At 38.8% G+C, this 15,343-nt stretch overlaps 1 protein-coding gene across 1 annotated transcript in view; it reads left to right on the top strand.

Moving 5' to 3' along the window:
* Positions 1–2,168: 2,168 nt before the first annotated feature.
* Positions 2,169–15,343, top strand: part of EVC (Ellis van Creveld syndrome) — a gene marked incomplete at its 5' end in the record, with an annotated part of 44,964 nt that continues 31,789 nt past the window's right edge. The window contains 8 exons of the mRNA XM_009072711.1: positions 2,169–2,279; positions 4,729–4,812; positions 5,306–5,538; positions 6,704–6,788; positions 9,362–9,460; positions 10,657–10,794; positions 12,740–12,898; positions 14,469–14,685. Of these exons, the coding sequence (XP_009070959.1) occupies positions 2,169–2,279; positions 4,729–4,812; positions 5,306–5,538; positions 6,704–6,788; positions 9,362–9,460; positions 10,657–10,794; positions 12,740–12,898; positions 14,469–14,685 (1,126 nt within the window). The remainder of the gene's footprint in view (positions 2,280–4,728; positions 4,813–5,305; positions 5,539–6,703; positions 6,789–9,361; positions 9,461–10,656; positions 10,795–12,739; positions 12,899–14,468; positions 14,686–15,343) is intronic.

The following is a 15,343-nucleotide window of genomic DNA, read 5'->3' as shown; positions in this document are numbered from 1 at the left end:
CAGCAGGACTAGGGCAGTGATTATCCCACTGTGTTCAGCTTTGGTGAGGTCACACCTCAGTGTTGTGCTCAGTTTTAGGCTCCTCACTTTGAAAAGGACATTGAGGTGCTGGAGCAAGTCCAGCCAAGGGCAATGAGGCCCAGAAGAGTTCTGGAAAACATGTTGTATGAGCAGGGGCTGAGGCAATTAGGTTTGTTTAGCCTTGAGAAGAAATGGCTTGGGTCACCTCATGGCTCTCTACAACTACCTGAAAGGGGATGTAGAGAGGTGGGAAATGGTCTCTTCTGGCATGTCTGCAGTGAAAGGACTAGAGGGAATGGCCAGTGATTTCAGATAAGAAACTAGGAAATTTTTTTCCCCTGTTAGGGTGGTCAGTTGCTGGAATAGGTTACCCAGGGAGGTGGTGGAGTCACCATCCCTGAAAGTGTTTCAGGCATCTGGATCTAGCACTGGAAGATCTGACTTATGGTGTACAGCTGAGTGATAGATTCATGGTTGGACTTGATCTTAAAGGTCTCCTCCAACCTTGGTGATTCCATGATTCAGTGAGAAAGGAGACTGGTGTCAGTGTGGGTTCTGAGTGTTGCCGCACTGGCCCCTCTAATACTGGTGACCCACAAGTTGCCTCTCGCAGCCATCGCTTTATGTATGAGGCTGTGTTGCTTTTGGGAAGAGAGAAAGATGTACTCAGCTTGCAGAAGCTTTTTTGCAGAAGATAATTGACATAGACAATAAACTAGTAATCTTATTTCCAAAGCATTTTACAGGCTTCTCCAAAGTTCATTTTACTCACAGCACAGAATACTAACCCACAGCACAGAATACTAACCCGCAGCACTTTTACTCACAGCACAGAATACTAACCCGCAGCAAGAGGAGTGTATGTGTGGATATCTGAGAAATAAAGGAGGCAGAATGTATCTGAACGTCAAGTTTGCTTGATGCCAAACTAACAGGGTTTTCTAAAGTGTGTGTTTTTGTTAATAACATACCTGCCATGCTCTTTCAACTACTTGTGGTGGATGATTTGTTTATTACATGAAGTGTTTGTTTGGGTTTGAGGATTGCAAGGGTAGCAAACACCTGCAGAACCACTTCTAGGCAGATGTGTTTTCTGAGAATTGGTATCAATTTATGCTTCCTTCTCCCATCACATGTAGTTTCGGGTCATGCTGGATTGACTGGATGTAGCAGTGGTTGGCAGTGGGAAATTTGGAGCCCTGCAGAGCATTCTGCCAGCCTCAGTGGGAGGTCTGGGTTGGCTTGGTTTTTTCACCAGACCTTTTTTCAGCTGTAACAGCTCTGCTGTATGTGTGTCTCTGCTAGTGCTGATCATCATTAAACATAACATAGGAGACAAATTCTCTTGCTCCCAGCTGCTTTTAAGTAGGAGGTTTGCAGCTCTGTTTGAAGCCATACTTTGGCCTAGTAATGAGGGCACTTCAAATGCTGGATCAATGCATCCTGTGCAAGTGCAAACCTCTCTAGATTCAATTGCTCATTTTCCCTGCCTTAATAGGCGTATCTTTATTGTTCTGCCACCACCAGCTCAAATGTAGCCGTGTATGAATTTATCCTTTATGTCATATATGTCAATAGGGAATAGAAGCTGTCAGTTCTCTCTAGCCTGGGTCTTCAGATGGATTTAGATGTATAAATGCCATTAAAATCAATGCTTCTATAAGAGAGTTATTTATTTTGAAAGAAAAATAAATTGCCTGCTGGTGTGTACAGAGCACATTGCAGGGTGGGCAAGTTGTATCACCTGGGTCTGATTTCCCAAACTGAACAGGGTTACCTTGGGCTGTTCCTTCTTGGTACTGTCTGGACTATGGAATTGAGCTCAGACCATGAGCTCAATTCTATAATCTGTAGTAAGACATTTTGAGAGCAGATGGATTCATCTGACACATTTACAGCCTCTTAAAACTTTTCAGATTAAAATTCTACTTCTATAATGACAAATTAATAAAGTTCATTAATGATTTCTTCCTGAATATGCAGTATTTTCATTCCTTTTCAGATTGCATTTGTCCAAAATTTTCAACCAGTACTGAAATCATTTTCATATGAAGATAAAAATGTGTCCAGGCTGCTGTCAAAGATATTTCCAGTGAATGCACATGATCTCAGTGTAACATTTTATGTGTTTTCACTTGGGATTTCAGAGAGATGATTCCCAGAGACTTCTGGAAAACTTCAGGTCTGATGAGAAAGAGCACAAACTCCCGAAAAGTAAAGCAGAACCCTATACATCAACAGAGGAAATGGTGCTGGAGGTAAAGCTCTGCTCTAGTTGGTGAATGTCCATTTTGCTGTCTGTAGCAATGAGCACATTCAGGGCCTGCTTCAAACTGACTTAATTTTATTGGGTTTGGAATTGAGACGTTAAAAAGTGTTCGGACAAAGCGTAAGATGGAGAGTGGGTGTTGATCGCTATTTAGGTATTGAACCATTTCAAGCACTCATTCCCCTTATGAATTCCGTTTTGCTTAGGGGCCTCTTTGGATATTTTAATCAAGATTCTGAGTTCTTTTTGGACAGAGGCTTCTTTGTTCCAAGAGGCTGGTGGGATAAATTGACACCGTTGAGATAAGAAAAAGTTCTTAAGTATTGACATCAGTGCTAATAGTTGATAGTGGATTCCTTCCTGGAGAAAGAGCTTTACTAGAGATACTTTGACAGTAACAAAGTACTCCAAGAAAGACCTCTGTGGTGAGCTGGGATTTAGGAACAATTAGAGAAACAATTTGTGAAGAAAAATAGAAGGTATAAACTTAACCCACCTTCAATCAAAAAATCAAATAACATTTGTGGGTTTTTTGTGATAATCTCAAAATAACTTGAGAACCAGGAGTTAATTAGAGCACTATCTTTCACCCAAAGCTGATTTGACTGCTCTTGGTGAAGCTGAAGGTTGTGAGTTCAGCTAACTCATTCAGTCTATTATACATAAATTAAATACATGCAGAAAATGTCAGTTAAAGCCATCCTGTCTAGTGCTTAGCTTGGGAAAATAAATGATTTCAGGACAAAGAGAAGATAGATGTTATTGTTAACATTTTACTGTTGATTTAAATCCTGATGAGTAATTAATCTTCATTTCAGTTTTATGATCAGGAGTGGTGACAAACCCTGGTTGATCATTTTGCTTGAGTTAAGTGCAGCATAACAAGTGAGCATGGATTAGATTCTCTTTTGGAGTGTAAATCCTGTGGGAGAACTTAGGCAATTATACATCTCTATGCATATTACCTGTGCTTTTGAAATGGGATCATGGTCTTTTAAAGATGATCATTCACAACTGTATCTACTTCCCAAATGTTGTCTCATTCATAACACATTAAGAGGTTATTAGTAACCTTGTTATTTGTAGGGACTTTCTCCCAGCTATTTGTCTAATTACTGAAGTTATATATTTTTTCTCCTATCCATTTTTTCCAATTTCCAAAAGCTTTTGCTGTTATTAATGTCAAATTGACAGCTCATGAAGAAGTGTAGATGGAAAATGCTTCTAATTATGTTAAGCACTTCAGAAAAAACAGGTATTTTTATTCTGAGACCTTCCACATTGCAATAACACCATAATTACTGTATTAATAATAACTGTGTGTTGCTTATGCCTGCTGAGAAGCAGAATGTGGTAGTTCTAGCACACTGCAGTATGGCTTTCCAGCCTTGGGCTGGCTGCTCTGCCTCCAGACATTGCAGAGCAATAGCTGTGTGGATTTCTGTCCCTGAATAAGTGCTGCAGCACTGGGACTGCTCAGTATGAGCAGGTGTTTAACATGCTGTCCCTGTGCTTTTAACTTTATCAGTAAATCAAAAAAATGACTTGTGGAAATAAATGAACATGAAAAAGTGCAGTGATAGAAGTCTAATGAATTACATACTTTGCTCTCCTCATCCCATTTCTATTTTTAAACTCTATTAGTGCTTTGATATTTCCTAGAAAAAAACTACATAAAGAAAATTGTATTTTGACAAATCAGATCGTTTCATATGACAGACCCAAAAAAGATAGACTATGAAATCTAATGCTTGGATTTATAGGTTTTATCTGTTGCTTATAGCCAAACTTTTATTAAGCCATACATAACCTTTCGAAACAAAGCTGATGATCCCATTGTTCCAGTGGCTAGGAAAAGGGAGTAGAAGAAAGTCAGATTATGTGATAGAGCAGATTGCATGAAAAGAATGCATTATCTCTAAAAACTTCTTTGGAAGAACATTGCTATTTTCTCCTAGATTTTAAGTAAGGGTTGTACTATAAAAGTTCTTCCTGAAAAAAGTGATGACTAGTTTTGCTTAATCTATTGCTTCTTTGTTTAAATTGAAAGACAGAATTTATGGCCATGATGATATCTGGAGTTTAGCCTTTAGTTTCAGTTCTTAAGGTAATTTCGGTCTCATGTAAAATGTTTTCCTGTGGCTAAGGGTGGGGGGAGGTGTGTGGAAATGACTTCTGAATAGCAACTCTTGCCTATTTTCCCTTACAGGATGAAAAACATTTTGTAGCAGTGGTAACGACAGGAGTTTCCTTTTCAGGTTTTCATACTCTGAATGAGCCTTAGGAGAAGACTTATTGTGCCAAAGCAAAAGGAATCAATAAATAGTTATCAATAGGAAGTTCTCAGTTGTGTAACAAAAGGGGCATGCACTGCTTACAGTGAATAATTGCCAGATCTACTGCTGTTCCCAAATGGTTTTCTGTTCTTTTCTGTACAGGAAAACGAGTCTTCTCTGAACAGTAACATCACAGCGTTTGCATTGAAGGCAAAAGTGATCTATCCCATCAATCAGAAATTTAGGGTAAGCTTTTAGATTCTGCTTGTAAAAATTAATTGCGATCATTCTGTGTCAGAGTAAATTGCAGAGTCAAGTAATGGAAGAAAATTTACTGCCAATCTGCTTAATAGGGTTCTGTCTTTGTTTATGGTCCATTGACTCAGGGCTTATTCTGTAAGGCATCAGCTGCTTTCAGGTGTCCAGTCAATATTCTGTAGTTTAGAGACCTTTTCTGTCAACGTTAATGAAGTTGGGTCTGTCCAAGGAGGCATAAGAAAAACCCCAGGAGGATTTGAAAGGAAGAAAGAATGCACAAAGCAGCTAACTACAATAGAATAATGTTCTTTTGGGGCAATGCAGAAACCTGTCAGTCTGGTGAATCTTAATTTATATGGAAACACTTTTGCTGTGTATTCTGTTTAATTTTTCACTTGAAAGCAAACACTTCAAATTGATGAGATGTTTATCTCCTTATTGTGTTGTGGTAATTGGCCTTATGAATTTTCTTGATGTGTAGCCTTTGGCAGATGGCTCATCCAATCCCTCTTTGCATGAGAATCCAAAGCAAGCGGTTCTGCCTAATCAAGTCATGGAGACATCTACCTCAGGCAGCCTAGGATCCCTGAGCCAGGGAGACAAAGAGGACTGTAGTTCCTCCACCACAATACATTCCACAACCAGCGATGACAGATTTCAGGCTCGAGCCTTCCTTAAGGTGACCAACTTCCCTGAAGTGCTGACCTGTGAGAGGTAAGCAGGAAACCTTCCCTTGTGTTTGGTCATTTCCTAGTGTACCCCAGTGGTTTTCAGGACAGTCACTAAAGGTCTGGTATAAACCAAAGGCTGGGCTTGACTGCATACAGTCACCACAGGGTTATCTGCTTATAACACTAAAAAAGTGGTTGGGGAGATAAAAGTAATAAATTATGCTGTCTGTTGAAAGTCAGCTTGTTCTTTATGAAATTCTGGGAATCAGAACTTTGGCAAAAAGAGAGGTAGGCCCATGCAAACCCTCATGAAGTTCAATAAAATGAAGTGCAAGGTTCTACATCTGGGGCATGGCAATCCCACACACACCTAGAGGTTGTGTGGGGAAGTGATTGAGAGCAACACCAAGGTCTAGTTGGGAGGTGTCCCTGCCCATGGCAGGGGGTTGGGACAAGATAATCTCAAAGGTCCATTCCCACCCCTAAAATTCTATGATTCTAGGAAAAGGCGTCTCATAGAAAGTATGTCACTTACAATAAGGAGATCACTTTGTTATCGTTCATGTGCTCAGTTCATGTATTCAGTGGCATGGGGATGGAGTCCTCTGCACTGGGTAATGTCTGATCACACAGCAGGTGCCTTGAGAACATCAGGTGGTCTGTTCTGTCCATTTTCATGGGAACTACTCATGCCTTACTGTGGAAAAACAGTTCCTTTCTCACACATGGCACTGATGAGCAGGTAGAGCTAATCTGATTTTGTTACAGCTGCACCATGTCAAGGTACCCCCAGATAAATATGTATATGTCTGTATTCTCATTAGCAAGAACAGGAAAACCACATTGGTGTCACTGTGCGGACTGGAGAAGGTACTAGTAATGAAGAATATTTTCAGAATGCCCACTTTTATTCTAGCTGTTTGAATTTAAAGCCATGTTTTCCCTTTGTGGTAGCCACTGGTACCTGTGTTTGCCTTGCCTTATTCTAAAGGAAACTGCAACTCCAACTTTATTAAAAGCGCTACTTCATTTTGCTTATTTTTATATACAGAAATTTTACCTGAAAGAAAAGGCACTGTAGAAATAAAATTACTTGACTGCTGTTTTCAGGCAGTGGTTTTAGGAGAATTTAGTGGTTAAATGAAACTATGATGTTGTGTTGCCCTTCATTTGAATTGATATTAATGCTTTTTTAATCTTTGCTTTAGCTTTGATGTTAAGCTCTGCCTTTGCAGTCTGATTTTAAAAGATCTCATGCTTCTTGATACTGAACTCAGAAAAGAAAAACATGTGGTAGGTACTTGTGTCTCATTTATAGCTCTTGGTTTGAAGCATCTTAGCTGAATATCAGTTTAGGAAATAACATAAACAACTGACTGGCTGGGATGTAGTGTAGCAAAGTTGCATTTCTCCATTATTGTCTTTATTTTTCACGTTGTTCTGCATATATATGAGCTTCATAAAGGAGTAAAAGGTAAGGAAATATGTTGGTCTGTGAAACACCAATATAGAAAATGTAAAAATTTGGTTTTAAACTTTACTCCAGAGAATAACAAACAAACAGCACTTGAGGTTCATAAAAAGAGGGAATAAATTATTTAATAGATGAGTTTGTTTGAAGGACAATTCTTGTGTGTTGCAGCTTCAAAGACTTCAAGCTTTTTGAATAAAATGGAAAATTCAGTTCAAGTGAATCAGTACCATTGTGATAAGTACAATAGTAGTGATTTTGTAGGCCTGAGGAATTAAGGTACCCATTTAAACCATAGATAACTACCTACATCAAGCACAACATCCAAAGCTGGCAACAAAAAAAAGAAATATATATATAATATTAAAGCCACAGAATACTCAGTTAGGACAATGATTTGTGATGAGTAGTTATGATCAAGTGCAGAATCATTACTGCTACTGAGTTTTAGCTCAGTTAATTGAAATCTGGACATAAAATCCATAGCTTTCTCCTCCCTTTTCTTTCTTGACCTCTGTTTAAACAGATTGGTCATTTCTGTTAAAATTTACTAAATGCACTGAGAATATTTCAAAGGGTGGGATTTTCTGAACGAATTTCTGTACAAGCCAAAGCAAGAAGCATGAAAGTAAACCTGGAAAGCAGTTTCTCTTGTAATCAACTATTCCCATCTCAATAGATGAGAAAAGGAACCTGCAAACAGATTCCAGGAGGAAGTTCAGCTTGACTAGTGAAGGTTGAACTTGATCTCAGAATTAATCATCAGTTTGTAGATGAAGGGAAAGCAGCAACCTGGTGATGTAATCACAGAAACACTGAGAAAATGAGCATTTTACACACTTTGTGGCCCACCAGAAATTACCAGAAATTACCACAAATTACTTTGACCTCTAGCTGAATCTTTAAAATTGCTTTGTATTTTTGCTAGCAGGGGAAAAAGGAGAAAAAAAAATCAGTCAAGAGAATAGATTCTTCCCTTTCCACTCTGCTGTTTCTGATTTCAGTCAGTCTTTCTTAACATCAGGTCTAAGGAAGCATATCCTTTTCTTTAAGTCTTTTCCTGATTTTTTTTTTTTTTAAATTTTACATTATGTGGTATCTTAGTGGTGTGTTCAAAACTTGTCAAACTCCTATCCAAAACATTTGCTTTATGGATTTCTCTTCTACTGAGCTCCAATTATAACACATTCTCCAGATTTTGCTCTGCTGACATGTTGGCTTCATTAACTGTTTTTATATGTAAATATGATTTTATATGTTTAAAATGGGCAAGTTCTGCATCATCTGTTTTCAGCTATATGAGTAACTGGCAGGTGGCTGTTAGATTTCACAGTTTGATTTTCACATTGGAAAATGCTGCAGCAGTTAGTAATGGAGTGAATTGATAAACTGAGGGAGTTGGGGCTGTTCAGCCTGGAGAAGAGAAGGTCATACAGAGACCTCACAGTGTCTGCAGGGGCTACAAGGGAGCCAGAGAGGGACTCTGTGTTAGGAGCTGCAGTGATCTGACAAGGCACAGTGGGTACAAATTGAAAGAGGGGAAATTTCGGTTGGCTATTAGGAAAAGGATTTTCCTGTGAGGGTGGTGAGACACTGGCACAGGTTGCCCAGGGGGGTAGTAGATGCCCCAACTGTGGCAGTGTTCACAGCCAGGTTGGATGAAGCCTTGAGCAACCTGCTCTGGTGGGAGGTGTCCTTGGGGGAGGTTGGGACTAGATGATCTCTGAGGTCCCAACCCCTAAAATTCTATGATTCCATGAATTGTCTTTACACTCACACTCTCATTAAGGCAAGAGGGGAAAAGGTTAAGCAAAAATTTTCCTGGTGTAAAGAAAATTTGAAATACATCTTTTTGAAGCCACTAGTATTACAATCTTTAAACAAAAAGGCACACAACTGGGAAATAAACATGTTTCTTACAAGAGAAGCTAGCCAGAACTTGGGTGGTTACTTTTGGACTGTATACAGTAATGTTTGATGCTTCATTTGGCTGACTGCAGTTGAAATCATAATAACAAGTCTTTGGTAGCTTTAGAGTAGTTAGTATCTTTCAGTTTAGGGGTTCATTAAACTGTAGAAAAATGGGATTTGTATTTTTATGTATTTTCTCCAGTCAAGAACAGTTTCAAATGTGTCAGGCTGGTTACATGGATATACCAGATAATGTCCTTGTCTTTGTTAGACTGTAACACCATCATCTAGTACCTCACTGAAGCCAAAACCAAAGAACTTTTCACAGTCTAAATGCTGGAGAGTTGATGATGTTTCTGTTATTCTGCTTATGAGTCACTATAGTCTCATTGATCGATTTAAATCAACAAAAGTTATCACAAAGATGTCCTTAAAATGTTGAACAGGCACTTACCCTGGGTTTTGTTTGCTTCCTTTTAAACAGATGTTTATTCAGGTTCTCAAAATGTACCTCACAGACTTCTGTCATAAAAAGAAGATTAATGAGGATTTGTTCAAGAAGATCCTTTTAAATCAGGAAAATGTAAGTGTTTTTGTTGGTTATTATTTAAGACACAGAAAATAAGAAGAGTTAATCTTATTACCACAGCAGGCTATCTCACCTGCTCCTTTTAAACAGCAGTGCCATTTGTTATCTACTTCAGAAGCAAAGAAACTCCCTTGTTAGTTGATTTTCCCATTAGCTTGTATGTATTTCCTCTTTGTTATTGTGTGAAGCGATCAGGACAGCGACATGTGTAATCTGTTAAGGATAAAAGTATTTTGTAGTTGAATCCTTTTAAGAAAACAGAACATTGTGAACCTTATTCACTCAGATTTAATAATTTCTAATTATCAGGGCTCTGCTTGGGCCCATGTATCATTACTGATAATAAAGTAGCAGGAAATAAAGTGCCAGAATGAATCATAGAATTTAAAGGTTGGAATGGACCTTACAGATCATCTAGTCCCAACCTCCTGCCCTGGGCAGGGACACCTCCTCACTAGATCAGGTTCCTCAAGGTTCACCCTGCCTGGCTGTGAACACTGCCAGGGTTGGGGCAGCCACAGCTTCCCTGGGCAACCTGGGCCAGTGTTTCACCACCCTCACAGGAAAAAACTTTATCGTCACATGAAGCCTAGGCTTTTCCTCCTTCAGTCTGAACCCAATACCCCTTGTCCTATCATCGCAGTTCCTAACACAGAGTCCCTCTCCAGCGTCTTGTAGGCCCTTCAGATATTGAAAAGTTGCTCTGAGGTCTCCACACAGCTTTCTTTTCTCCAGGCTGAACAGCCCCAAGTTCCTCAGCCTGTGCTCATAGGGGAGATAGTCCTGTCCTCAAGGCTTTCATCAAGGGAAAATATATTTATTTTCCTCATCATCCTTTCTTCTTTCATATACTTGTATCAAAGTCCATATGCCACTTCTGAAGTGGAAGACACACATCGACAGTTGTGGATAGATTGCAGAGATTGTTAGTATGAATCTTAAATTCAGTGCAGATTGTACTCATGTGCTAGTGGAAATGTATGTATTTGTATTACATGTAGTTCAGAGCTGCCCTATAGCTGGAGATTTCCATGCTTGCTGCAAAAGGCACATTACCCACAGACAGAACTTCTGCATGCTGTTGTTCATCTTCCTTAGCCATAAGCCAGAACTGACATACGAATTCACTCCCAAATGGAGAAGTTATGTCTGTTTTTCTGTTTAATCAATCACTTGCTTTTTTTCCCCAGGAGTTTGAGGAGTTACAGAAGCAACTTGACTCTAGACTCCAGAATACTGAGATGTCAGGAGCCCATAATTCACAGTACCAGACTCTAGAAGACTTAGAAAGGAAGGAAAGGGAATATTCTGAGCACGTAATAGATAATGTAACTTTCTAATTTTCTTCTAATGTTTTAATGTTATTCTTTTGGTGGGGAGTGCTTTAGTGCAATGGTTTTGTTGACTAATCCAGAGTTAGTATTTTTTTATGTGTACAAGTTCTGAAGACATTTTTTACATTGCTCCAGCAAGGTATTTCCAACTCCTTTTGGGTGCCAATAAGTTTATTATAGAAAATATGTTTTTTATATAAACATTTCTATCATTTTATAAAACACTGCGTTGTATGACACTGGGTTTATAGCTGAGAAATGTGTATTGTTTGTCTGATGGTAAAATTCATTTCAAACCTATGTATAGCCTGATCTTTAGCAATTTTATCCTAGCATCTTGTTTTCGTCAATCCCTCTACTATGAGTAATAGGAGACTACAACCTTTTTTCAGCTGAAAGAAGTACTAAGAAGATAATTACAGAACAATGTTTTAGTATGTTTTGTGCATTTACTTTAGCAAAGCATTTTTCTTTAGCAACATTTGACATTAGAATACATTGACACAATTTTTGATATCAAATCTAGTTTGATAGCAGCCACTTGATTCTTGCAGTAAAGATTTAGTTTCCTCTAAAGTAGGTTCACTGTGTCAGAATAGCTTGCAGAAAACTGGAGGTTAAGAATATTCTGTGTATTATTTTCCAGTAAAGTGAGTAATCTGTAGGATATTCTCCTTCCCAGTCCTATTTTTGAGGTTTGGGCAGATTGCTGATGAAAATGAGAGGCTGACTAGTGAGACTGATTGCTCTGTGAGCTGCCTGCACTGTGGCACTTCAGCCCTGGGCTAAACAAGCTCATCATCTCAGCCTTGGGCCTTTTTCCTACAGGAGTTAACATTTTTTAATGTCAGGTGGTTAAGTGCTTCACTGGGAATTCTCTTAACTTTCTTTTGATTCCCTGTGCCATTCACTGTACTGTGGAAGTCCTGGTAACATTGCTACATTTGTGTCAAGTTTCTTTTGCAATGTAACTTTGCTCTGTGAGAAATTTAATGTTCAGAGTTCTCCAGAGTTAGTCACCTAAAAAAAATTCCTGACAACCTCGCTGAGCAACATGAGGCAGGTTTTTTATTCACCAGCTGCAATCATCCTTCAGTGGCTCTGTCACTCTTACGCCTGCAAATGCTTTTCATCCATATTGGAAATTATTTCCCTGTATGCAGATTTGTGTAGATCAGGACCTTGAACTAATCCAGTCTTCCCTTGATAGTTTAAAGAGATTTTTTTGCCATATTCACAGATGCCATAGTCATACTTTTTTTTCCAAAACTCACGGATACTTCATAGAAATCTTGGTGATGGATGCATTTTCTTATCTTTATGTGTACTAGTAGGCCCACTGAAGACCACAGAATATTCACAGTTGTGCACAGTCATAAGTGTTTGTGGGATCAGAGCCTAAAACTAGAGACTGTCTATCAGAATCTCTCAGAATGGGCACATACACTGTGCTATTGCTGCATAAACTACTTAAGTCCAGCACAGTCAATAAAAAGCTTATGTAGCATCTGGCTGTGAAAGAGTTTGATGATGAGAAACAGTCACAATTTTCAGCTTTCCTGTTTTGGTAAAAATGTTTGACTAGAATGCCTGCTCCTACAGCTAAATAAACTTCCCAGAAAAAAAACAAAAGGCTGAGTTTATCTTTTTTGTTTTTCCCACTAACACTAAAAACAGCAATATGTGGAGAACTAACAAATTCTTACTGAGTTGAAAAGAAAGGTCAGGACTGACCTACTGATTATGCACCTCCAACCAGTGTATCATTATATAGTAAATAGGCTCTTTAGCTTTGCAAATTGTTCACTATAACTAATCCTGAAAGCTGTCTGTGTTCTCAGTGACTTGTGTCTCAGTAGATTCATATGCCTCTTGCTGTAATGAAATAGCAGATGATTAATGAGGGAACATGGGTTGTTTTTTGATTCATATTCCACAGATGGAAGCTTTCTGGAAGCAGACTGACAAAGCCCAGCAGGCTCTTTTGGACCAATCAAAATGCTCAAGTGCCAAAGCAACAAAGATAACGATGGATCTGACTGAGAAGATGATTGCAGTAGAAAGCTTGTTAAGTGAATCTCAAAATTTGCAGGCAATGGTAAAGTAGAAAAAGAAATAAAAGTGGAGTGATGTAGTTACTCTGAACACAATGAAGCTTGCTGTAATTGTACAGTCTGTCAGTCCTGCCTCAGGAGTGATGTAGGCTGCTTGCTCGGGTGTCTGTTTGAGCTTTGTTGCAAAGAGCTCAACTTCCATTGCAGTTTCTGAAGACTAACAGAGGGTGAACTCTGCACTTGAGTTCTAATTCTCAAAATACCATCTAGGTAGTCATATTGGGATAAAGTGCTATTAATGCAGCCAGTGAACCAGGAGCAAGAGCACTAGATCTAATGATGGAGAATCATTACTGTGGGCATGAAGACATTTCTTTTTCTTTCATAGTATTTATTCCATTTTGGCTGGGAAATCCTAATTTAAACTTGGATGTGGTTCTGTGTGTTCTGGGACTTTAACTGGAATTGAAAGTTCTTACCCTCTTTTATGATATGGTCTGAAGAGGAAAACAGTTTATAAATGCACCAGCACTGTGCTTTATGTTGTGTTAAATCTAGCAGAGCCTTTATTTGCTTTGCACAAGACATCCTGAAAGAATTACTTGAGAATTTATAGATAAGCAGTGCAATTGGAATCTGGCCTACTGCATTTATTAGTATTTTGGAGAATAAATAGATACATTAATTATTGGATTGATAGTTTTGCATTGGAGCAGCTAAGTAAACTGAGCCAGCCAAGTATGAAAAATGTCTTTGCAGTTAATCACACTTGACCCATACTGGGCTACTGTTCCTTCAGATGGGCAGACTTCAGATAATGTGTCTGGGTACAGATACAGGAGATGTTCCTACCTGAAGTCACTGCTGTGACTGCATCTCATTACAGAGGGCATTCTAAGTGTGTCTCTGTTAACTGCAGTAGTTCAGAGAATCGTGGTATCATTTGGGTTGGAAAAGACCCTTAAGAACATCAAGCCCAGCTGTTAACCTATCACTGCGTTGTCAGACTTTTCTAACCTTGCAGCATTGTGTAAAGCAGTTGCAGTTTCACCCAGGAAGTCTTGCTCCATACTGTACTCCTGGGCTGATTCTCTAATAGTACAGTGAAAGGCCATAGGCAATTATACTGATCTTCAGTGTATTTTTTGAACTCCATCTGGCCATATATTTGAAGGAAGCACAGCTCTATCAAAATCAGATATGTGTCCTCATTTCAAAATGAAGGCCTGTAGTGGTGTGCCATATAGTATCTTGAAAAGAAGTCCAGGACTTCCATGTTCTTTTCTGCCCATCTTTCCTCCTTGACTATTTAAATTTGTTCTGCAAGGTTGTTGTTGTCTTTTCCTGACTGAATGCCTTCTTGACAGCTACAAATAATGAAAAACACCAGTAGTCTGGTTTAGCTCTTTCACCTGAACATGCAGTAAACCCAGTTATCCTGCACCAGTCAAGACTTTCTGAAGTATTTAGGTACATAGAGATTGTTATTCATGTGGTCTTGAGAAGCCTCTGCAGTTTTCTTCACGGTTTGGGAATGAATAGTTAAATGAAGGGAAAACACAACCGAAGACCCATTCTTGGTTTCTAAACAGGGCTTTTCTATGTTTGTTTTAGGACATTCAGGAAAGGTTATTCAACTGGGAGCTTATGGTGAAAATGATCGATTCACTGAAGTCCTATATACCAGAAGAGTGCAAGGGCAGATTAAATATTGTATCAAACATTCTGGACCATTTAACTGTAAAGAATAATCTTTCAGTCCGACAGAAGGAAGAACTTCTAACGGATCTGCACAAGGCCTTCTGGGAACAGCTGGCACATTTCAGTAATGGTGAGTACTTAGACTGGAGCTCATGACTTAATAAATATGGGTATGAGTTCTCATTATTGTACTAAAAAGTAAAAGATTTATGGCTATGGCCCTATACCACTCTGTCTTAAAAAGGTATTGATGAATTGTCCAAGAACAGTCTTATTCTGAAAGGTGTGTGCTTGGATTTGGAACTTTGCCTTTAAGCCTTTTGCATCTTGTTCCAGGTATTACTATGAACTTACTCTACAGTTCATGTAATCTATACCTTATTTCATTAATTTGAATATTGAAAAAGAGTCAGATTTGTTACAAGCGTTTGTGATATTTCTCCATTTACTGTTCACGTACTTGACATTGTTGGTGATACTGGCTAACATAAGACACTGTCTTACAAGCTTCTGCTAACATGTGGACCCAGAAGATGCACAAAGGGGTTGTGCTGTCACTCTTGTGAAAAGATAATTTTCAGGCTTATGGCCTTCAGATAAATCTCTTTTATTGTGTCAGACTAAAATGCTTTAGAAAGGAAATATTTTCCTCTTACACCCCTTCACATCGTCTGTCTGAAAAGTACACCATGATAACAGAGTCTAAACTGACTGACCCACTGATTTAAAGTTCTCCCTGTGTCACTTTGCTTGTTGCCTAATGCTCAACACGTTGTGAAACATACCCC

This window comes from Acanthisitta chloris, unplaced genomic scaffold (assembly GCF_000695815.1).
Source record: "Acanthisitta chloris isolate BGI_N310 unplaced genomic scaffold, ASM69581v1 scaffold18524, whole genome shotgun sequence".
Classification (NCBI taxonomy): Eukaryota; Metazoa; Chordata; class Aves; order Passeriformes; family Acanthisittidae; genus Acanthisitta; species Acanthisitta chloris.
Note: the sequence above shows the minus strand (reverse complement) of the source record. Positions and strands in the feature narration are given on the sequence as shown.